The sequence below is a fragment of the Lichenostomus cassidix genome, chromosome 4, assembly GCF_008360975.1.
Source record: "Lichenostomus cassidix isolate B80296 chromosome 4, HeHo_3.0, whole genome shotgun sequence".
In the NCBI taxonomy this organism is placed as follows: Eukaryota; Metazoa; Chordata; class Aves; order Passeriformes; family Meliphagidae; genus Lichenostomus; species Lichenostomus cassidix.
Window position 1 is genome coordinate 33336532 of NC_139484.1, and position 25771 is coordinate 33362302.

Below are 25771 nucleotides of genomic sequence, written 5' to 3' on the forward strand. Positions count from 1 at the left end.
ATTTTTACAGCTTGAAAACATTCAAATTTTAAATAATTTATAGTCGGTTTTACTTATTAAGCTGCTTTTGTCATAGATATATTAAACCCACAGAGATAGATACAGTTTTTGCTGTATTGGAAATAAACCAAACAGTTTAAAACAAAACTTTGCTACTTACAATGGCATCTATAAATGAAAGCATTTTTAAAACATAAAAGATTATTTCTGCCATTGCTCGAGGCAAGAAAATCAAAGAGATTTAAAGTGCTAGGTTTTCTAGCCTGATAATTCACACATATATAAATAGATCATTTTACAGATGAAAATTTAATGCAAAACAGACATATCCATGATGAAATATGTGTGCCAGAATATCAGTGAAAAACAAATTGTCAATAATACTGCCAAAAGTAGTTTTACTAACTACTGTAATGTTATTTCACATTATTTAGCTTAGCATGACAGAAGTTCCCATTTATCTATGCTGACATTATATTTCCCATTAAGTCGATCAGAAAAAACAAAATCAATTTGATTGCATAAAATAACCTGGTAGCCAAAAAACTGGATATAACTTCTTCTGCCAGTGAGAAGGTCAGTAACATTCCTATTTTCATTCCTTTTCTTTTCCTTTTAATGTCCATAAACATCAACAATATGGCCTCTTCCTTACTTTTTCTTTCTTCCTTCCTCAATTACTCTCATGTGGCTATTATAAAATGGTACCTACAGGATAATACACAATATATTCCTTCTCCATTCAAGCCACCCTAAAGCATCTCTTACCAGACATGACTGCATAAACATTAGGCCATGCTGAATAAAAATATGAAGTACTGCGATGAAGAAAAGTAATGTAGAAAAATGGAGAAGAGTTATTTGAAGAGAGAAAAAAAGAGTAAAAACTACATTTTTGTTGTTAAAAGAGCAAATTGTAAATAAAAAAAAACATGTTATAAAAGGTAAAACAACAATAATCAATATTCCTGGAATGGTAATTCAAAGGGAACTGTGGTTCAGCTTCTAGGGCTTTGTTTGTACTTTGACGTCTTCATTCTGCAGCACAAAAAAAATTGGAAAATCTGAAAAATTGGAGTACTTCAAAAATTGTTTCCAACTGTTCAGAAAAACTGAAAAATCAGATACCTAAGGCCTCACCTTTTGCATTGCTCAATTACTCCTACAGGATCTACATTTTCACACAACAGGAGCCCTTGCTGATGTCTCAGCTGGACACCCCTGGTACCCTGCATACTGTAATACAATATTGATCCTGATTTTGCTGCCTAATTTCATCTTCGAATTCATGACTCTGCCAAACAAAAAATGCACCACTCAGCCTCATGGCTGCATGTGTTTACAAATACTTTGCTTTAGAAGACAACCACAAATTCAGCTTTGAAGTGCCAAAATTGCAACCTGGTAAGAGTGACAAAAATGCTGCAGTCACATGGGAGAAGGAAAAAATAACCTATTGAGAGATGACAAATGGAAACAGATATTTTCTGCCCCCTCTGCGGGACACAAAATAGCATTTCATAATTTGCTTGGAAAGCATCTGCTTGCAGAAAAGGAGGATTTTTTTTTAATTTAAAAAATCCTGAGAGCAGACAGTGCTACTTTTTCCAGTGGCATTTTCCTTCTCTACTTCATAATTTAGCTCAATTTTTATTTTTATTGCAGTCTTTATAGGTTTAGGCATATATAAATAACTGTATTTTTTGGTATCTAAATTACTTTGGTAAGACAGTAAATTATGGAATTAATTGGACTAGTGTCCAGTCTGCTGATTAAATATGGAACCTCCTTGTAGACAGCAACTGGAAAGCTGGAAAGGAACAGCTAAATGGAACAGCTAAAAGGAACTTAACAGGAAAGTGACCAGAGGCAAAACTTACAACTCTGTTGCAAAAAATAGGTTTGCCACATGCCAAAAAAATCAACTGTATTACCTGTATGCTAGCTTAGATGATTACTCTAGCTCTTCACACACATTTCTGAAGTTTCTTTTTCACCACAATGGTGGTGGACCAAAAACCCTGTGGCAGTAATGTCTTCCAAAGTTAAACAAGTTTTTTTAATTTGTTTGGAATCTGATGCCTCGTGTATTCTCCTATTTCCTTCATTATGAGGGTAAATTAAACTAACTAAGCAATGATTATGGAAATAAAATCCTGTCACAGCCATTCTTAGCAAGTTACCTTTAAGTGCCCGTTTTTCAGTGTCTTCACCCAGATATCTCATAAGGTTTTTGATCATATTTTTAACAGCTCAGAAGTGTTTCTGTTTCTAGTATGTGTCATTTGTCAAGGTGGCCACAGATAACAGGGCTATTAAATGAATTGTGAGACCTCAATCAAACTGATTTCTTAACATTTACAAACTATTCTCTTTATCATTCTTTACAAATTTCTATGCTTTGTTTGCTTTTACTGCATCTGCATAAGTTTTCCAAGTCCTTTATAACGATACTTCATGTTTGCTTATCAGTTGAACATATAAGCAACTACTGATCCCATTAGAAATTATCTTGTTTTACAATTTGAAGATCGAGGAGGTAAATTAGAGCCTGACAAAAATATTGCAATGTAGGTGAAAAACCTCCAGCATTTGTACTTTGAAGTAAATAGTTATATGATGTCATATAACTTCTTTCTAGATGCCAGTACACTGCAAGAACAGGAAAGAAATTCAGTTTTCAAGACATCTCAAATCTGTAAAAAAGAAAAGCTGAAGTCAGCCCAGAAGTGTTGCTGTTGTGAGTTCTCTGTGAAAAAACTGTATGGGTAGAAAAGTCAAAAGTACAGAGGTCTCCAGTGTTCACTATAATAATGAATATGGGAACAGCAAGCCCTCACATCCTAACATGTAAGTGTTTTTAATGACATCTAAGATCATCCAAAAGATCTTGGCTGTACCTTCATACCTTTTAGAGACTCTAGTAGCATGCCCCAAAGATACAGAATCAATAATCTCAGGATATCACTCTCCTGTAGTCTTATGTTTATCACTCTACTCCCCAGCTTAAATCTTCTCTCAGACAATCTTTTCTCATATTTGCTTCAACCTTGCACCAATGAGTTTGGGGCAGAAGAGATGATATCTGGGTCTATCTTTAAGTAGAAGGCAGAACAGAAAAAGCTTGGAACATAACTTGTGTTGAATTTAGGGATCAAAACTTCAAGTAAGTATGCAAATCTTCATACTACAAACATCCACTGGCAATTAATGTGCAAATGGTGAAGCCAAAGGCAAGTGGAATGCATTCTTCAAGATGTGCAAATGTTTTCAGAAATATTTAGGTGCCCAGAATTTCATCTGATCAAGAAATTAAGTAATCCCTAACTTACAGTAAAGTTAGTAATTTTAAACATTGACATGTATGAAATTCTCTGACAAGAAAAAGCCCACGTAGGTATATTCCTCTATAAAAGATCTTTCCCAGAGGCATGATTTCTAAGATTCAAAAGGCTGTGTTTTACAACAGTTTTTTTAGACTCTGAATTAAAATAATCTACAGTTAGAGGAAGAATAATAACTAGAAAGCAGAACAGAAAAATGATGTTCCCATACAGAGTCATGCTTGAAAACACGAAGAATTAAATAATTTTAAATCACAGTGAAAAAATTAAGCATTGATGACTACATATCTTCTAAGATGATAATTTTGGATGGCTCGATCCATAAGTATTATGAACCAGTTCAGTGGTCTGTTAATGTTTCTACTCCTTTAGTTACTGGAGAAAAGTTGTCCTGAGCACAGGACAAAATTGACATTTCTTTTTCTGCGTGGTTCTGTTAGTTTGTTTTGAGATGGGTTTTTTTGTTTCTTATTGCTTTATGGAACAGTCTAGGAATTGCAAGTCTATTAAAATAGTGCTATCTTGTAAGCATTAAGCTGTTGCTATAGCACCTGCAACTTAAGGCAACACTCAATCCATAAAGCTGCAATATATCCTGAACTCTGTGCACTTCTGCAATCTTGTAAAAAACAAACACCCTACTATTACAAAATGCTCATATAAATTTTACCCCCAAAGTTTACCTGCCCTGGAATGTTCAAATGTATCATTGAAGGTCTGTAGTTGGAATATGTATCCCTCAAAGGAATTGAACCAGAACACGCTGGATTCACAGCTATTCTGAGTTCACGTTTCCTCAGGTATAACCTCTTCTTTGCCTCACTTATAAGTTTTGTTTAGACAGAATTTGAGTATTTGTCTGAGATTTCCAGACACAGAATCTAGGGTGCCACACATCATGTGGATAGTCTGTGCATGTACAATAAACCCAAGACACCCCTGAAACTACCAGACAGATAGGGTCTGAATTAAGGCAGTAGATCAGGATTCAGGAAGCTTTAAATCCAGCTCTAACTGTATTGTGATTATAAGCATTTTCTATTATTATTATGACTACTACTAATACAGAAGATGCATAAGGGTTTTAAGAAAAGTATTTGTGTGGTGTAAGCTTTCCAGTAGGTAGGTTTTGACATAAAATGAAGAAAAAAAGATACTTGTTTTAGGCAATACGGATCTAATATAGAATATATAGTGGGAAAAGCTACACACCAAAGTAAAATATTTCTTGTTATCTTGTAGCAGACTACAGCATTTTGTAAAGCAAACATACTTTAGACAATCTGAACACATGGAAAGGGTTTTGGCATTTGATTTCTAACAAAAGATAAAAATACCACCAGACACAAAACCCCCTTATATAATTGACCATGTAACAAAGATGAACACTTAGACTCCTGATACGCCTTTAGAATCCAGAGTACACTATGTGATTTCCAAAAGCAGTAATACATTTTACTGTGAAGTCGCAATAAATGCACATACTTGATTCTATGATGACAAACACCTCCAGCTACTACAATTAATGTATTTCTCAACATTGGAAACCTTAAATGTATTGTTTTACATGACTGGAAATCAGTACAATGCTTTCTATTCCCTGAACAGTACTCCTACTCTGTTTCACACACTATACTTTTCCCACCACTGGTACCTAAGCAAAACAACAGATGTATTCAGAGCCTATAAAAGCAACTTATGAACCAAAACTTTCACATAAAATGAAATGCATAAGAACAGATGCTAGGCAGTAGTAAAAGTATGTCATTATAATCAAAATCAAAATTTAAAACCTGTGAAAGAACCTTTCATATACAAGCATCCTAAAGTTCTATTGTGTTCCATTACCCAGTGATACAATACTGAAAGGAAAAAAACCCAAAACCAAACCAAACCAAAAACAAACCAAAACCAAAACAAACAAACAAACAAAAAACCCACAACCAAATCCCTAAGCACACAACCCACAAAGAAATTCCAAACTGAGCACTAACTAATCACAAATGTTTGCATCAGCTATTTTACAATTTACACTAATTCTAATAAAGTACACTAAAAACTGATACTGACAGCTAATTTCTAAAGCACCATAAAGACATATTACAAGCTCGAAAAGTGTTTTTAGGAAGGGACATTGAACTGTTCCTGAATTCACTTACCTGCTTTTTCTAATAAAGGAATATTCAAAGATTTAATTCCTATAATTTTGTGTTTACAATTGTACACAATGTGTTTTAAATCTGTGAACTACAATTATAACTTTATAATTAAGGGCAGAGAAATAATTTATAAGCACCCTCTCCATCACTCTTCCTGGTTTTTTTTAACAAAACAGCAATCTTTTAAAGTAGATTCTCAGGAATACTGTAAGGGAAAAGACCATTTTAAAAAAACACAACAAAAGCTCACACACCACTTTTTATAAACGGGACAGTACATTAACACCCCCCAGGATTAGTCAAAATTGTACACTGTACCAGCAAAGCTTTCCTAGATAACACATCACATTCTTTCCTGTGACTCAGTTTATGAACAGAAATGTCCTAACTCACTGCTGCTTAGCAGGTGGTACAACTGACTCTGCCTTCAGCCACTGTCAGCAAGACAAAAATACAGCAAGCTGAAATCCGTTTTCCTGAAAAAATTTCAATCCTAATTTATAACCTCACTGCAGAATTTCTAAGTAGGATTCTCATGATCACAGAAAAAAGTATCATGCCAACTGATTATCCAGTGCACCCTCTCACTCCTACAGGGAGCTGAGAATGTGAACAAGCTTCTCACTGGAGCAGGTAGAACATGAGTAGGCCCAGGACTTACTAAATTAACTGAAGTCCATATGATTTAGACTAGCATAGGACTCCACATTTTCCTTAAAAAAAGGTCTATCATGGATTTTTTAATGGGAAAAGTATAGTGGAAAACACCTGTTCTTCTAACAAATAAAATACAAAGGCTCTGTTTAGGTCTCCTTTATTTAAAATCTGCTTTACATTACTAAAACAAAACAAAAAAAAAAAAAAAAAACAAAAAAAACCAAAACCAATCTGAACATTAAAACATTAGTATTTTAGATTTATATGGACACAATTTGGGGAGGACAGGGGTCAGATAAGTTTTTTTTTCATAAGGACAGCAATTTTTGAGTTTTGAATCTGGACAGCAAGAAGTATAAATACTGTATTGCTTAGTTCCAACCTTAATAAATAGTAATGCTGATACAGAAAATACTGATACTGCAATATACAATGCAATCAACACAGGTGTCTTCCACTACTGTTTGCCAAAGTTCCATATAGAGAGACAATGAATTCCATGAGAGGATCCTGTTTTCCTCTAGCTCTGTTCCCATAACTCTTACTAAAATGAATGCAGGAAACACAAGCTCACCAAGGAATTAATGGGCCTTCACAACATATGCAGAATGCATGATGCACAGTGTTAGTTGTCTTTTTTCCTCCCCAATGCAATGAAATGGAGAGTAAAAAAAGAAGCTTCATCCTCTCACTTTAATATATTAAATTGTATAGCATATAAAATTCTCCAGCATGTTCAAATTCTCACCTCTCTTAAGCACATAAAAGTCCAAATTATTTTCTCAGCAAGTTCAATTAAGCAGTGGCTAAGCAAATTTCCTTTTCAGTACTTTGTCGAGTGCAAGTATGATCACAATGGCATAGTTACACAATAATTGGTCTAATCAAAGCTATATAATGTCAGTATTGTGAATGAAGTAGTGTTGCTCATTAGCCTATTACAAAAGAATTACTGTAAATTCAGCCTACGTGCAGCATCACTTCCTGTGCAAACAAACACAGATAATGCAACAAGCTTGAAACACTGCCAAGCTGGCAGACTGGCAGCACAAATTATGCAAAGAACCAGAAAGCCTTCAGCAGATTCAATAGAGCTTGGAGGATAAGAATGATTAAGTGTTTCTGTGTACAACTACAAATCACAGTAATGAATCAGAGTAAAATTTCCAATAAGGGACTTAACTGCACCAGCTGGCCTTCTTCAACAGCATTATAATGTGAAATGATGACATCCTAAGTAGTGGTGTTTGCAACTTTCACAAAATCTGCCCAAAGCAAGTCCTTTGTTTTGCTTCAGTTTTTTGAAAGCTTGTTTGTTTTGGTTTTTCAAATAATAAAATGCTGCAGCACCTAAAAATACAGGAAAGCTGTATATAAAAACTATACTGTTCCTTTTTCTCTGCTTATTTTCCTTTTTTTTTCCAGCCAAAGGAGAAAATTTTCCATATCAGCTCTAATAGATTCACTTTCAAAACTGCTCAGACTACTTAATACAACTTCAGATTTGCAGTTACATAATTTTTTCTTTTCCCTTTTTAAATCAGAAACTTAGCTGTAACTAGTCTAAATTAAAACCCCTCTTTGCTTTATTGCAGAGGAGAGGAGATAGCAAAATACCTCAGATTCCAAACTATGATGTTTTGGAAATCTGGGATACATGTATGAACAATGTATCAATGTACAATATGAACAAAAAGAATACACATTCATGTGTACATATTTATTCATATATATGTATGTGCATATATGTATGTACATGTGCACACATATGTCATGTATACATGTTTCTCCCATATAGACACAAATAGGCCTCTCACATATTTGGACTTCTTCACTTTTTATGCTTGGGGAGATAATCTCAGCCATGCAGTACCCACATGAATAGAAACAGAAGAGGTCTTGGCTTGCTTTCACAGTGGAAGCAGTGTTACTCTGAGCTTCTGTCACCTCATCCAGGCTAACCCACATCATGCTCCAAGGCCCAACACTCATCACTTCCAAGCTGAGATGGAACATTTTCAAGTTAAAATACTATGGTGACCATACACAGGGAAGAACTAATAATCTAACTCACATAAAATATATTTCGGCTGGTTTTCCATATTCTTCAGAAAAACTAGAAGAGGGCAGAGTCTAATACAAGATAATGGTTTAGATGACCAATGATTTGAACCCAAATCAGCACTTCAAAATGTCATTTAAACCAAAACCCTGAAGGAACTTGTAACAAGATTAAATGCTACCACAAAATCTATGAAGCTATCTAATTCCTCTACTTTAATAAACTGGATTAGATGATTCAACATCTTTACCACTATCAGCTTCTGTGAGTCTATAATAAAGTGACACTCTTTAATATGCTTTAATATTGCAACTGTTATAATTTGAAGACTGCACTCACAGGCAGAAATATTACAGAATTTTTATTAATCCCAAAATTCAGGTCCTACTCCATACAGGCTTGGGGCAGTGAATATTGTCACTACACCTAAGTTAATTTTACAGAACTCTTTAGAGACACTAATTCTTAGAGAGTGAATTCTGTATCATTAGGCCTTCAATATTGCTCATCTCTACTCAGCTGTGTACCTGGTCAGTCTGTACACTTCTCTGGAACCTGCCTTGTGGGGCTCTAGAACAAAAAGAGCCACTATAATCTTTTATTTTGACTTAAATAAATGCTTTCTTATTAAGATTTCCAGTCATGCCTAGTGAATCCTTGACATTTTCCAGGTGATCAACATCTGTAACTGAAATGCTTTTACCATGAAAAAGTCACCTCTCCTACCTTAACCTTTACTTTAATAAAATGGGATGAGGTTTTTTGAGAAGTGCTAGTATGACCAGAATCTATGGCTTAGTTAGTATTTATTGGGAATCAGTTACTACTGCTTCCTACTCTGAAACCTAAGAAGAAATGATTGGAGAAGGTAAAAAAAATCCAACAAAGAAATAGGAAGTTTGGTATCATTATACAACTAAGTGCTGTCAGGTCTTAAAACATTGCTATTCCATCTTAACATGCTATGGATATAACATGGCAGAGACAAATGCAATCAATTTCTGCCATAGCAGGGAACCACTGTGTTGATATGCACAATTCACATAAACAAACTCATAAGAGCATAGCAGGTCCTCCTCAGTGGGGGCACAGGGCATTATGGCTGGTGGGGAATTCAGAAATGAGACAGATCTACATCTGCCTAGAAAGATTGCACACAGCTTTAATGCACTGAATAATTTAATGCCTCCAAGCATTGATTGATTAAACGTATCCAATCAGTTTTACACAGTACTTCTCTTCTACTTATGGAAGAAGAAAAAGAGACTGGTTGCTATGTGATTCCACTAGGATCATGAGTAAGTACAGGATTAGTCATCAGGTTCTAATACATCAAAGAGTACTGGGATTTACTTGAAACATGATTTTTGGCCCAAAACTGTTTTGAAATTTCCTGATTTTCAGAACTTTTAAACAAATCATGTTGAGAGAGTCTTCACCAGCTCCCAGCCATAAGCAGTCAAATCTTAGAATGAGCTGTAAAATAACTAGGTCTCAGCTGAATTAATCTCCTTTGTAAATTGTCTGCTGCATCTGGTTTGAGATAAAAGCAAAGAGAAACATTTAAAGAAGACGGTGCCCACACCTCTTCTTTCTTTCTTCTAACCTTTAAGTGTTAGGCTGAAATATTTTTGACAAACATGGACTACAAAAAGGATTCCAATAAAAGTAATTCAACTGAAACCACAGGTACTGTCCCATGTTTTCTGTTATGCTTTCATTAAAATTCTCTGCTGGGTGGCAACTCCTCCCCATTTTTTCATGTTTTTCTGCTCTTCATCTGCAGCTAACCTACTGGCTTAGAACTTCATCTCTACAATGCTTAGTTTAGTACCATAGCCTATTATTCATAGAATAATAGTCTTAGTGAAAACTACAGTATGTGTCAATATAATTGTCTGTTTCAAATCTAAGAAAAAGTTAACACATTCCTCATCAGGACATGTAAAACTACGACAGCTCACTGCTGGACCAACTTTTCCAGTTTTCTGAGCTTGGTTAGTTACCCAGCTTGCATGGCTTTAATGAGCTCCTATATGTTGTGGTGTCTGCACAGATCCTTTCTTTCCTTGTTCAAAGTGGCAACAACAAGTACATGAAGATTTAAAGATTTGTCTCTACCACCTACTGCTCTGCATATACAAAAGGCACACATCCCACTGTTGGCACTATGAAATGCCCATTACCACCTACAACCCTCTCCTCTGACTCATCCCTTTTTATTTCCTGTCCAACTGTCTTCTGGCTGAACACTCACATAACTCCTTTCCTCTTCCCCAGGCTCACAGGGGTGAATTCATAGTTGCCAGAGATTCTTAGTACTGCAGATGCGAATAACTGAATCTCCTGAGAGTGAAATTAGTGGAAACTAAAATGAATAGACAATTTCTGAGTGTGATGAATATCCTGCCTGTAACCATAACACTCACATCAACACATCCCAGTACTGGTAATACTGTATTCTCATATTCTGCAACTTTTATTTGTAACAGAATATATATCTATATATTTACTATATATATATATATATATATATGCATACTCCAAAGCATTTCATTATGCCATATAAAGACCTTTGCAGGGTTTTTTCCCCATAAAGCCCTTTCACTCAACCAGTAAAGATAAACCAGAAAGCACAATGGGACGGCAGAACATCATTCCGCCAAAAGGAAAAGTTAATTACAAATTTCCAAATTTCCAAGAACCAATGAGACATCTATTTTACACCATAGTTTGAATCACCTGTTTATGGTACATTCCAGTGCAGGTAGATACTCTGTTCCCACAGCAATCCACATGGGAATAACTTGAACAACATTTATATATATATAAATATATATATATATATAAAATATATATATATATATATATATATATCCTGCATGTTTTCCCCTCCTCAAGTACATTCTCTCTTTCACAGAATACAGCTAAGAGTGTAGCATACAGAACACAGCTTCCAACACAGTTAAGAGCCAGCAGAGATGCAAATGCTACCTGTTACCAACAAAAATCTTGCTCCTTTAAGCATGTCACTGCAATTTCTAAAATTCTGGTACTTCAAACCATTCTCATGACCAGTGATGTACAACACTTATTTCATCTTTGTGTCAAATGCTATTCAGTCTTTCCAGGACAGTATACAAAAGAAGCTCTTGTCTCGGGGTGCTGTGGCACCGCAGGAGTGTGCTAGAAGTGGACTTGCCATCTTGGCAGTCTACCAGAAAAGGAAATGAGCCTTGAGAGGAGACTGAGGGAAGACCATGATCTCAGCTGCCATGGAAACCAAGGAAATAGCAAAACCATAGGCTTGCCTGACCCACAACTCCATGAAAAAAACAGGGAGACTCAGTAGCTGGTTTTGAAACCATTCAAAGGCAAGCACACTGCAGCAAGATCACAGTGCTGAGATCCCCAAGCTAATAGAAATTTTAATACTTCTGAAAGCATGGGTAGAATCATCACTAAAGTGTGCTGTCACATTAATTAATCCTGCTGGGACCTTGTCATATCATGTCACTACGAGCCTTGCAGGTGGCTGGGATATCCACCCATGCTTCACTGTGCGGCACTGAGGTGCCCTCAGCAATCCAAACAGGGCTACAATAGTTTGGAGATTGTACTGTGCAGATAAGAACACCTGGGACAGCATGGGCTGAATAACAATGTCTCTGCACAGATGTTTTTTCTACAAGTCAATTTCTTAGAGCCAACAAAAGAAATTACTAAATTGATTCCTCCATTTGATAAAATTAACAGTCTTCACTGATTAGCAGCCTCTCTGTTTATGCTATTACCTAAAAAAAGTAACAATTTATAAACAGAAATTTATGAACGAGATAGAGCTGCTTGGGAATGCTGCTTCTAATAATAGAGAATTTATTAACAAATCAGAGCATTTCTTGATGACATTACAGAAAAATCTATCCAGTTTTAACTGTATTTCATGCCTCTTTCCCTGGGGTAGCCCAAAGGTGCCCATAAACTTTTTATTTATCTTGAAAGTATGCACAGTCTCCCCTGACAGTCTCTGGAGGATCCTCTTTGCTCCTGTATCAATTCACATACTTAAAACTACTTTTCCTGGGTAAGTCTTGGGAAAAAATCTCTTGAACATCTATGGATTTAAACAGTAAAATATGTCTAAATTGAAATCTATGGGCGAATTATTTATGAAGAATTCCCACTAGTTCATGAAAAAGGTCTCAGCTACTTTTCCAGAAAACATCCCCAACTGCTTTTCCTTAATTATTCATATTATCTGATCCTGGAAGAACAACACATGTGCACACACGCAAACTAAGAATATTGAGATGAAATTTTGTAAATATTCATTCCCAACAGATCACACACAAAATGTTAGAAATGGATACTGGTAGACAGGTTATATTGTCAATCATCAAGTTATGCTTTCTCATCTAATTTTTACCAAGACTCACGAGAGTGGACTAGTCTTTTGGGAACTCTGAAAAGCAGATGGCCCTACTGATAATCAGTATGCAAACTGTATATACAAGTAAAGGAATGACACACTGGGCAGAAAAAATTAATAGTGGTAAAGAGACTCAGCAGACATGACTGCTTGTGTTTATGATATTCATACTTTTATCCCATCATGTTACAGAAAGGTCACAAACTGCGTGAAGAAAAACCTTTTTAGAAAGAAAGCACAAAGCAAATGATTTCTCCTTGTATGTGGTAATCTGGGGGATAGGGAGAGCTAAGCTTGGGAAAACCCAGTACTGGCTCAGCACAAGTAGGCAGAAAATCGCTTCATCTACATTACAAGATTAGATTTATAGTGCTTTTTACAATCACCAAGTTGCTGCCATTCCAAAGTTTCCCATTATCAATCGCATTATATTCAGACAAGTTTTGCCTTTTAAAATATTACTTTCTAAAACAGTATCTAGGACTGTGGGAGGAATAATATAGGGATGAAGGCTGATGTAAAAAAGTTTCTTAATTCAACAAGAGTATGCATCTTCATCTAATCTAAAAAAGTTTTCAGGCGTCATCTACTGCTTGTATACTTAACTTGGAGCTCATTTTCAGTGTTTTTTCCATGACGTGTAATACCTCTTAGAAATTTTGAATTATTATGCTGCTTTTTCACAGTTAACAATGATATCTCCCTGACACTTCACATGCAACTGAAATTAGACTACCTAGCCTTTTCTGATAGTAATTCTTGCACCTTTCACAGCACCTTATCAAACTAAAATGTCTAGTTCTACACCGAGATTGTTTAATATAAACAGTGTAACTCTACAAATACTGTTGAATTTTTTTGTTAATTAAGTGCAGCTGCACACCAAGAACATTTTAAACTCTTCCTTTCACTGCGTACTATCTTGCTTGTTTGAAAAGCTCCAGATGGATGTATTTAACATAACTAGACACTCAGAAGAACATTCCTTATATCATTCATAAAACTGTACTTGAAATGATCCAACACACAAGGAAGTCTTATTTTCCTCAGCTCTTTTCAGCCCCTACTGAGCAAAGCACTTTAACAGACACTTATGTAAATCAATTTATTGAAATTTAGCCATTTTACTACGTCCTGTTTCCCACAATGAAGTCTGAAAAAAAAGAACAATCTCATGTCAAAAACACAGTTGGACTCCATCGCCTTAGCACACAATAGTCATGACTATGCTAAGTGTATGGTTCAGGTCCCACACATTCATATTTCTGCCTCAGATAAAGCCACAAAAAATACATGAACTTGTCATATATTTGCTTTTTACATTTAATTAGTCCAGCATGCATAGAAAATCAGAACAAGAGAATCTTGTACAGAAGAAGAGAAAAAGAAGAGGGGAAAAAACCCCACCAATCTCAAACAACTTATACTTTATCAGGCTGCTACCTACATTTTACAGGCAATTTTGAGTTGTCTAGCTTCATATAAGAAGTGGTGATGTCAAAGTAATGTACAGCAGTAGGATACTAGCACAATAATTTTATTCCTTTGGTACTGGCACAGTGGGTATTTCCCTAAATGCATTTGTACCAGCAGCTTCCAATATTTAAATATGTACACCTTCTAGCTTACCAGCTTATCAAAAATATCAAATATTGAACATTAAAATCAAATTACGCATACATAAGGACTTCTAAAATCTACTTCTACTCTGTTCATATGGTGTTAAGTAACTAAACTAATTATAATGGATTTATGGTTCACAAGTCAGTCATGAACACTATAAAAATGTCTATAGGATTAACTTCTGAAGTATTTACCTGTGCGTAAGCCTTCGGTGGCTAATGCAAACAGCAGTTTGTTGATCCTGTGCAACACAGACTTTATGGCGACTACATTTCATCTTCAAACATGGATCTTTAGCCGGATCTAAAGCTAAAAATAGTTTTAGAAAGTTGTTAACAGTTTTCTAGAATATGAAATTAAGGCAAGAAACACCACACATAGAACCCACCCAGTGTGTGGAGGGGGCTGCCCTGCTACTTGTACAGTGCTGGACTGAAAGGAACCAGGAAAAAATACAGCTCTTGTGTGGGTAAGAAAGTGCTCACTGCTACATTCTCTTAAAAATTGCCACTCTCTCTGACTGTAATCCCCAAATAATGGTATTTCCACCTTTAATGCAGTTTCCCTAAAGTGTTTACTAAGACACCACCAAGTTCTTCCTACTCAACATTAAGTGATGAACAATGACACTGAATATACTGAGAAATTATTACTCAGATGAGATTTTAGTAAAAGAAAACATAACCAAAAACATAACCTAAAACATGCAGGTGAGTGATTGGTATGACTCCATCTTTAAATATAAATTCTACCTCCTTCTAGGCTTCTATTTCTGCTTTGTGGTTTGTTTTTTGTTTTGTTTATTTAGCTGGTCCTTTAGCCATTGTACATACTCATTTTTGAAGTACAATTCTAACTAAAAAGAGTGATTTCTGGCTATAACACTTTATAAGCCAAATAATGCTTGATTTTGCTTACTACTAAATTTGCACTTTGCTTGAACAGTCATGCCTACATGGCTATAAAATAGAAAAGCATCTGCCAATTTAAGCTCTCACAAGGAACAATCAATTTCTCCCATCTCCATGGTGTCCTTTTGGGTAGATCTAAGTATTCCAGAACCAGTTTTTTTACCCCTGTAGATATCCTTTTTTTAATCAAGAAAGCTATGAACAACTGGAATTCAGTTTTACTGTGTTCTTCTTCACATTAGCATGCTACTTCCAGTATTCAGTTGTATTTCAGAAATGCTCTTTTCCCATTTCTTTCACCTGTTTATAAAATATCACAGAATCACCAAATATTCTGAGTTGGAAGGGACCCACAAAGACCATCAAGTTCAACTCTCAGCCTTGCACAGGACATTCCCAACAATAATACCATGCGTCTGTAAGCATAGATTTGTATATATATTTTCTGAAAGAAAATTTATGTTTCTCCTGTTCTTCACAATCAAAAGTAATCTTTTAAGCACATCTCTATTTGACCTGACAGATGATTTTAAGCTAAGCCTGCTAACCATGCATGTACCCAGAAGAAAGTACTGAGCTGATCATAAGTTGCAATTTTGACACATGATGTTGTAGTGTTAAGTGTGATTAAATATAGTCTGAGCAGTGACTTTTCAGTTTTATTTTTCTTAATAATACATTTAGCTGTGCGAAACAAATACATCCTATTATCAACAAAGCAGGAAAGTGCTGGAATCATTACTATAATAATTCAATGCAGACAGAAAATAAGTATTTTGTTAATTGCATCAAAAGATATATGAAAAGATGGATTCTTCTTCCACACACTTTTATTTCTACAGTAAACTAGCCATAAAACCACAAGTAATCCAGAATAAATCTGATTACAACAATTCTATACGAATGGGAAGCAAATGCAGCAAAAAAAAAAAAAAAAAAAAAAAAAAAAAAAAAAAAAAAAAAAAAAAAAGATTGAACTAGGGTAAGAGAGTTGGAGTCAAAATTAAGGAGATCATGCCCTTCTCCAATTTCCTTTAGGTTTTACATTCCATTTCAAATACTTTCTCTGCCTAAAGTCAGGCAGAATGCAATGCCAGCCACTGGTAAGCAAGAACAGATAATCAGTTAAGGTACTGGTCCAAGTACCACTTCCCAGAATGCTCCCTGATGGAGCCAGTAAGGTAGCAATACTGGAATATGGTCTAACTTTACATAACTCTTCTGTAAAATGGAATAGGTTAATGAAATAAAAAAGCGCAAGCAAGAGAGATCTGGAATCATATAAGGATGCTGAGATTAGCGGGAAGTAGAAAACAGGTTTCAGGGAAAAGGATGAACAGTGGAGATCATGTAACCATTCCCACTGAAATGGTTACTTGATTGCGAAAGTTCTTGGGACTCCGAAGGTGTGTTTTGACAATTCTGTTAAATTTAGCAAGCCATAAAATATGGTTTTGGCAATATTTTACATTTTGGCAAAATGTTCCACGCAGAACCCAACCTTACAAGCAAGAGACGGTAATTTCCAATTTTGTCTTTATGAAAACATAAAGATAGGTATCAAATGGAAACCAGGACATCATCAGTTCTTACAGTACCAATGTAATCTTTCAGTATTTGCTGACTCAGTGCTTATCATGCCCTGCATGTAACCCTTGATCACCTCAGGTGAGGAATTTATACTCCTTACAAAGCAAGAATGGCTATGGGCCTGTAAGGGCTACTATCTAAGCAAGGTGAGTAAGCAGCAGAGCCATGGGTGCCAAAATCACAAGACCATTTTTATATTCCAAAGCATGTTCAACACTCATGGTCTTGCCATTGACATTAACTCACATTATCACTCCATGAACTGCTGAACTTGCTCTCTGTCAGCTATGAGCTCCCTGTATAAGTGTTTTTTCCTCACCTCACATGTCACACAGAGCCCCTCTTTTCCCAGTATTTTTTGGTGAAACTTTCTCAGTCACTGAACCAATTTTACCAATGCAGAAGTCAGAGAAGAATGTATATCCTCGGAAACATTTTTTAAACAGCAGGGGAGAGACCAGATAAACAACTGAAATAAAAATGCAGATTTTTGGACTGTATAAAAGTTAACTAACTGAAGGGTCAATGTCTGCCTGGACTAACAACATGCCAGAGGATAAACCAAGAAAGAACACAGAAAGAAATGTTGTTAGAAACTGTGAAAACTACTATAAGCCTTCCTCTGTTTCTCCTCTGAACATCAGATGCTCTTGTCAACCCTATAAAGTACAACAGCATTCACATCACCTGCCATTAGTAATTTTGCCATCTTTGAAAAGACTAAAAAAAAATTAGATATTCACAAAAGGATGGAAACACCCTTTTTTTAGCCTGTCTAATTTGATACTTGGAATTGACAAATGAACAATTTGCATGGGAAATGAAGGCTAAACCACAAGAAAAACATTTTTTTTTAAAACCAGGGGCTGAAGTTCCTCATGCTGGGGAAGAACTGGAATCCCCTTACAATGCAGGGACATAGCTGACTATCTGTCTGATATCTACAAGGAGTCATCCCAAATATTTTAAACTGCTATGAAAATGCATAAATTTATTCCAGGAAAAGTACCATAGATTTCCTCTAAGTATGTAACTCACTTATATCAAGAAATACATGGCAGTATGTCTTTACTTCTTTCCTACATCTCCTAGCTATCCCTGACAAAACATTCCTGGCATTCCCTCATCGCACCCAGAGTAGGCAGATTTGCACAGACAACACCACATTTCTTTCCATTTCTACTAAAATAAACAGCTTTGAAACAGTACAATGTTCACACCAAAAACATCACGAAGGTCAAAATCCCACAGTGGAACTGATGTATTCCTCGCAAATACTTTCTTCAACATGAAACAGGTATCAATATGAGTTTTTATCCAATTAGAATTTACTAAAATATCATCGTATTTATGAAAGTTACAGGTCTTTCTTTCCCCCATAACTGAAATGAAATCATCAATTGTACAGCACAATTACACTGCTATTGAAAACAGATGAAGGTTTTCACTGTGGAGAGGAGACTTTAGACGTAAGAAGTATATTTATGTAAGTCTTGTCAGAAATCATCTCCGTAGTACTGTATCAGCTGACTTCCTGGAATGACACATACAACCAGCTCCTAAAGATGCAGATCTGATCTTAGCTTTAACAACTTGATAATGTTCAGTTTTACACAGCTTCTAATATTCAGGAAAGTGTACTTGCTATAGGTTATTTGTCTACATGCCTACTTTACGTTTGTCCATATATATGGCTACAATAGCATGAAATGTCATGTTAATTAAATTTCAACACAGAAAAATATCACTGTTGCAAAATACATTTCAAAACTAAAATGCTTTTATCATCTACCATTTCTCTAAGATCTTGCCTTGTAAGTGACAAGTAAGTTGGTCTGCTGAAAAATTATAGAGCGCAACTAGGAACTTCTGGTGACTTCCACAGATGAATGTGGATTTGTTCTCACATGCTAAGGAAGCAATTAATCAAAAACTTGAGTCAACTATTACTAATGAATCTATTTATTTATTTATAGTTCAAATTTGGAGAAGCAATTAAGAAAAGCTTCCCATCATCCCTTATGTAAGTTAATTTACAGTGAGCACTCCTAAAAATTGATATTAGTCAGAACATCATATTTATAGGGATTATAACAGGAAAAAAAGAAAATTTAATCAGAAATAAATAACACAGGAATACTCTTAACAGGAGCTCTGTGTCTGAAACTACAGTAAATTATCATTATTCCACAATCTTCTGAGTGCATTCTAACATGTTCCTTACTTTCTACTCCCAGTAAAATGAAACGCATAAAAAGGTTAAGGACAAAGTTTTCAGACTTAGTCTATTTCCTTCCTCCAGAGTTCTGATTCATTTCTGAAGGGCAAAATAAGAAGCAATTAGATATGTTGTTTCCACTTACCAAAACTTAGCTATGCTTTGTGCATCCCATGAGTAGTTCAACTCCTCTACATTAAAAGGTAAGTCTGAGGTTTTTGCCTACATAGTTTTCATATTTGACAATGAAGGGAGAAAAAACTTTATCTGAAAGTTTTAACTAGAATATTAATAATCAGGCAAATGCTTAGGTTGTAACCCAAGGCAGACAGAGCTGTAGAAGGGAATGACTCATATTGTCTCCTTTGATAAACCACACAATTCCTGAAAGTACCTAAAAACCATCAGTGTCTTTACTTTTCCATTTTGAAAAATGACAATTTCTCCCCTGCTATAGTAGGATTTTTCACTGAGAAGTGCTGTGGGTCTGCATAATTGCAGAATGCCAGTACCACAATTTCCTAGCTCCAGCAGGGATGAGAGCAAGGCAGAACATATAAACGTACGGTACTGTCAGCTAACATGGAACCCAGACAGACGTTTAATTGAAATTAATACTGATAATGGTTATCTTTTGCCTAAATTGTACAGTACAATTGGAAAGCCGTAACTAGAGAAGCAGATGTGTTTTATCCAGTGAACCTGAGTTAGGAGCCAAGTCTGTGAACTGTATAGGAAAAGCACTTGCATGGTATTACCACAGCAGATAAATTTATAAAAGAGAAATAATAAAAGAATCATTTAAACACAGGATAAGATAATTAAGAAAAAGCACTCTTAATGAGTTCCTCAGACATCTACTAGAGATCTTTCCTGGCAAGGGCTAGTTGAAAGTATCATAAAGCAGTGGGAATCTGTTTAACATAGGATTTAGTTAGTGAGCAGGATTCCTAAACATACCTAAATACCTGAAACTGGAAACTCTTGTCCAGATTAAAAATAGTTTAGTCTTAATAGTAAATAAGCATGAAGTATTGTTAAAAGCTTTTTAGTTATTCTCTTTTTGAAATTCATAGTGTCCTCCTACAAAGACACCATTTCTTTACCTGAGACGATATTTTAAAGTGCTATATGATACATTTTAATTGCAATGCACTGCAACTTATCTTGAAAGTAATGGATATACATTTCTAGTTTAAAAACATCAATAGTTCTACTATAAAAAGTAGACTATGAGAGCACATATCAAATACAACAAAGTTTAATCTACATGACTGTTTTCAGTCTTCAACTAATGGATCTTCATAAAGCTCCCTTATGACTTCCCAGGGCTTGCAAATGAGTGAACCAAATTATTTTACTGAATGTTACTCTAAATTATTTCAGTTCACAGCACAGAAACATATTCGCAAATTATAAAGATGTGTTTGCATATGTTTGGATATCCTTAGTTACCCAAATGATTACAGAACTAGGTAGATGAAATATACAGAGCTAAAAGACAAACATTAAACTAACACAAGAGAAATCGTTTCAAAATCTGGTTTTGTTGTACAACAGTATCTCGAGTATTCCTGCTGTAAACAAACATCTAATATAACCTGATACTACAAAAGCCAAAAATAATTCAATGGAATGGTCTACAAGAAATGTTATAAATACATCTACAAACCAACTATACCTTCAGGGTGTTCAACCTCCACAGAAATGTCATTCTGCATTTTTTCAATTACATGAATATATTCCACTGTTCCTCCAAGGTATTTCTATTGAGCAAAGGAAAACATCTTTTCCACTTTTAAAAATTACACCAGTGTTTTGTGTATGCAATTTCATTCAATAGTTACACCCTCCAAGCTTTGCTACCATCTGTAGACTGAAAATAAAATGTACCAGAAGTATCCTGAATATTTTCATCTCATGTAAAAGAGGCATATGAACAAAATGTGTCAGAAAACATTGTATGTGTATGAAGAGGTAAATTTGAGTATGCATTGATAAAACATAAATTAAAGCTACTAAGGTAGTCAACTCAGAATAGTCCTAAACACCAAACATCCTACTTGCTTATTTCTCAAACCACTGAAAGAGCAAAACTTGCCTTTTAGCAGTAACTAAATACGATAATAGAACACTCATATTTATTCCAACAATAATACCTGCCCCACCTAATTGTTTATTAACAAATTACATTGCAATATTTATCAAAATACATAAACATTTAGGGGTGTGTACATATTCATACACATATGAAATATATAGTCAAAACATTTAAATGTTTCTCTATGTTATAAGGATATAAGCAAACGAGTTCAATGCGAACAAGTTCTCTTTCAGTCTAATGTCAAATGCTGCTTTAAGACATGGTGTTGGTGGATTGCAATGCAAATCACAGTATTTTCCCATCTTTTAAAAAAGATTTTGCAGCCCAGGAATAAATACTGTTATACATTTCCATGGAAAGGGCTAACCTCCTAGAATGCTTGGACATATATTTCCATATAGCCTCTCTTATTAATACAAATAGATTTACACATCTGTCTACATGAGCAATTCTGACATACTTCAACACATTAACATTAGAAGGCCTTTCAAAATACACTGAAGTATAGAAGAATAAATTAAAACACTCTTCACAGAATCATAAAATAGTTCAGGTTGGAAAGGATCTTAAAGACCATGTAGTTCCAATGCCCCTGCTCACTGCTAGCAGTGAACCTGCCACCAGACCATGTTACTCAGAGCCCCATCCAGCCTAGTCTTGAACACCTCCTGGGATGGGAAGTTCACAATCTCTCTGGGCAACTTATCCCAGGGCCTCACCCCATCTTATAGTAAGGAATTTCTTCCAAATATCTAATCTAAACCTAGCTTCCTCCTCCTTCAGGCTATTGCCTCTTGTCCTATCACAAGTCCTTGTAAAAAGTCCATTCTCACCAGCTTTTATTCAGGCCCATTTAGGGACTGGAAGGCTTAAATTTAGGACACTCCTTTTTTTAAATAAAAATATATGCACAACTACCAATTCTTTGAACCAATGATTTTTCAAATATTACAACAAAATAATATCCCTTATAAGTCAGTATCCATTTTGGAGAAAGTTCTTTAAATTGAACAAACACTATCTTTGCAACATATTTTTTTCTTGGTCTCTTGTTTACAAGCCCCTGCACTGTTTCTTCATTGCATTTATGCCACTGGTACTATCAGAAAAGACAAAGTCAATGGAGCACTTCACATAGCAATTAAAAAAAGTGTCAAGATTCTCAGCAGTTTCAAAATGGCAGCAATACACTCTGAAACAACACACATGAAGGGGGTTATATTGACAGTAAATACTACGTTCCAATGTCTGGGGAGGGAATGTGTAATGAGAATATTTGCTGCATTTGCTCATATTATTCTCACCCTAAAACTGTTGTACTCCAGCATTCCCAAAGCTCCAGCTGCATTTTGCCTCAAGACAGATCACTTGAACATGACACACTCCCAAAATTGGTTTTCTAGATAATCTTTTATCCACTGGATATAAAGAGACATTCAAATCTTAGTAATACTCTTCTTGACTGCAAAAGACAAATATTATGTTGCATGCCTGTTTTTTGTCAGATGCCCTACTGAAAACACATCAGTTCTTAACTTTTACAATTAAAACAAAATCTTCCAAAACTCATATTTATCCAAGGGAAACTTTAAGCTACTTTGGAGGTTTCTAATGTTCCCATCTCTTTCTCTAATCAATAAATATTTGAAAAAATCACAGATATAAAATGGTGATTAGTCTGAATTTCTGGTCCTCTTTAAATCAATTATTTGAAGACAGAGCCAATAACACAAATTAACAGAATTCTGCAAGTATTCCAGAAGAGGAGCACAAATATAATTACTTAAATTTTATCCCACACAAGTAACAAGGAGTGGAATCTTACCTTGATCAAATGGTTTACCCGGACTCCATGTACGAAAATAATCATCCTGGAGGGGGAGAAACAACCTAAATTTAGTAAAACATAAGGAATCCATGAAAAGCTCACAGTAGCATGAAAGACAGAAGAAGCATACCAACCTCTACTTCCTAGAAAAGGCAAGCAGCAAAATAAAACAAAAAAGGAGAGAAAAAGATTACAGTTATCATAATGGGACAAATTACTTATACAGAATAAAAGTGTAATTCAGATGCTATTTGCATTGCTCACAAAATAAAAATGCTATTCAAAAATGTTACTTACTAGCATTTAAAATAGAAAATGTATTATTCACAGTACTCGCATAGGTAAGGTTTCTAACGCTATTTTTAAAATGTTACAGTAATTTTCCTTTAACTTCTAAGGTATTGATAAAATTAATTACATTTTCAGTGTATGATTTTTCAAAAGTAAAGCTTCGAAGTCATCATCAATAAAATACAGCTATTTTGAAGAATATGTGAATTTTAGCAAAATAATTTGCTATGTCATTTTAATGGCATCAGTAAGATCTTTCATTAAGTCAGTCTAATTAGCTCTATTTTTTATGAATCATCTTCATAAACATAAAATATCTTCCTAATTATGTCATCAGCTGTATTAGGCTTCAATTCCAAGAATGAAAAACTTGAATTAAATAAATTGCTTTCAAGATTATGAGAAATTTGATTATAAATTACAAATTCATAGCCAAGAGAATAGATTGATCTGCACATCTGAGATAACAGGTGGCACGGAAAAATGGCTGGAATTATTTATTATTATGTTTAATCTAACTAACCATTTTCTACAACAAAATAGATTAAAAAAATGTACCAAACATTTTAAAGTCTGCATAAATTAAACTTAACAAAATGCAGTGGGTGTACTGTCAAATCCAGCAGTTCCATCCCACTTGCTAAAAGATCACTGTAAAGAAACCTCAGTTTATATAAAATTTAACTACTGAGAAAATGTGAATCTCATACATTTGTTAAAGTCACACTGTCAGAATTAAAAATGATCAAGCATTAAATACATCTTTGCAGCTACAGAACATTTGTTGGGTTTTTACCCCAAATGAAAAGAAAAAAAAAAACAAAAAAGGGTTGCAGCCTAAATCGTATTTCACTGATTTTGTCTTATTAGTAAAAATGTTATTATGAAAATGTGTACTTTAGAAGAGAAAGAAAGAAATTAGCAGAATCTAGAAGTGCAAAATAGAACTGTATTTCTGCACCCATACTTACCCATTCCTTTACTCTGGTGCTGCACAGATTAACAATCTACAAAGCAGTATATACAATTTGCCTTTTAATTACTGTATTTTTAAAGTAATAAAATACACATATGCATGTCAATTTTTTTAATAACATGAGAAATAAGCAGAAATTACAATTTTTACAGTATTTTGCAAATATTCCTCTTAACAGTGAATATGATGTTATTCCTACAGTGGTGTTCTGAGCAGGTTTGAACCAGTGGTAATGCAATGCTGTTCCATGAATCACACCACAGTGGCAAAACTTAAAATTCTTGAAAAAACATCAAAGTGATAGATTCTCTTTCTACTAAATCAACAATGTTCACCCACAACGAGCCCATTCAGGAAACAGGCTTATTATTAAAATGGTGCAAAATTAGAATATCTAGAACATAAAGCTATTAGAACTAAAGAGACATCATCCTGAGTGTGACAAAAATCCCTTCTAAGGCAAAACATCCTTAATTTTGCTTAAGGAAGAACGAACAAGCGTGGCTTGTATAAATTATATGTTCCCAAGTTGGCCTCAAACCATCCAGAAGATAAAGCAATTCTTGTTCATCTCCATACTACAGACAACTTCACAGATCCCAAATACAATCTCCCTCAGGCATTGCTAGAAACCTTGCTGACTTACTTCTGTCTACAGAGCAACTCTGTACCTTACTCACTAGCATTCTCTGAATCTTTTCCAAGTCTATTTTATTGGTAACTAGAATTGTGCAGAGCATTCAAGATGAAGTAGTATTATGGATCTATGCACAACACAACACTATTTTGTTCTGTATTCTTCTCCCCAATATGCATACCTCTCTACTGTCTTTGTAGATTGTGTGTGTGGTTTTGCTTTTTTATTGTACTATGATCTGAATGGATTATGGTTTGCATGGAATTTTCTATTTTAAATCCAAAATATAAATACTCATATACCATATATACCTATACTGATTTTCCTAAAGAATTAATTTTTCAAATCAGCTGTTACATTAAAAAAATCCACTTATGTTACACAAAATCCCTATATACTTCTATAAAGAATTAAAATTGTTAATCAATTATCAGATTAAGTAAAGAATTTCCTTCAATAAATTATAGCTTCAAAATTTTACAGATGTTCCTAAAGCTGTTTAAACTTCATAAGAACCTGGCTTCTTGTTACATTCAGATCTTTCCTGATCTTGAGTCACTAAGTTTGATTACAATAATGTTCAATACCCTTTGCAGAACATAATCAAGATCATAATACAATTTACAAAGTCTCATTTTTGTGATTTTAATATCACAAAAAGAATGAATGAACGAACAAATGAATACACAGTTTACAGTGAAGGCTGGGTAGCATCAGAGCATCTCTAGGTAAAGTATCCTTTAACAATCTATAAATGCAAAAGGCAATGTCTCAGGACAGAGCCTATGTCTTCTGAATTTCTTCAGGGTTTTCCTTGCCTTTGTCCTGAGCATGTTAAAGGGCAAGTCGTAAAAGTACACAGAACAAAGTTACAGGTTTGTTACAGAAACCATACCACTGTTTAAACATTTTCCAGCTACAGGTATTCAGACATTTTAAACA

General features: G+C 34.8%; 1 protein-coding gene across 2 annotated transcripts in view; it reads right to left on the reverse strand.

Annotated features, from left to right (window-relative positions):
* Nucleotides 1–25771, reverse strand: part of SPOCK3 (SPARC (osteonectin), cwcv and kazal like domains proteoglycan 3) — a 147850-nt gene that overhangs the window by 67531 nt on the left and 54548 nt on the right. For both annotated transcript variants that reach the window (XM_085058640.1, XM_085058639.1), the window contains exons 3-4: nt 22923–22968; nt 14469–14583 (exon numbers count right to left, since the gene is read on the reverse strand). In XM_085058640.1, the coding sequence (XP_084914766.1) occupies nt 14469–14583; nt 22923–22968 (161 nt within the window). The remainder of the gene's footprint in view (nt 1–14468; nt 14584–22922; nt 22969–25771) is intronic.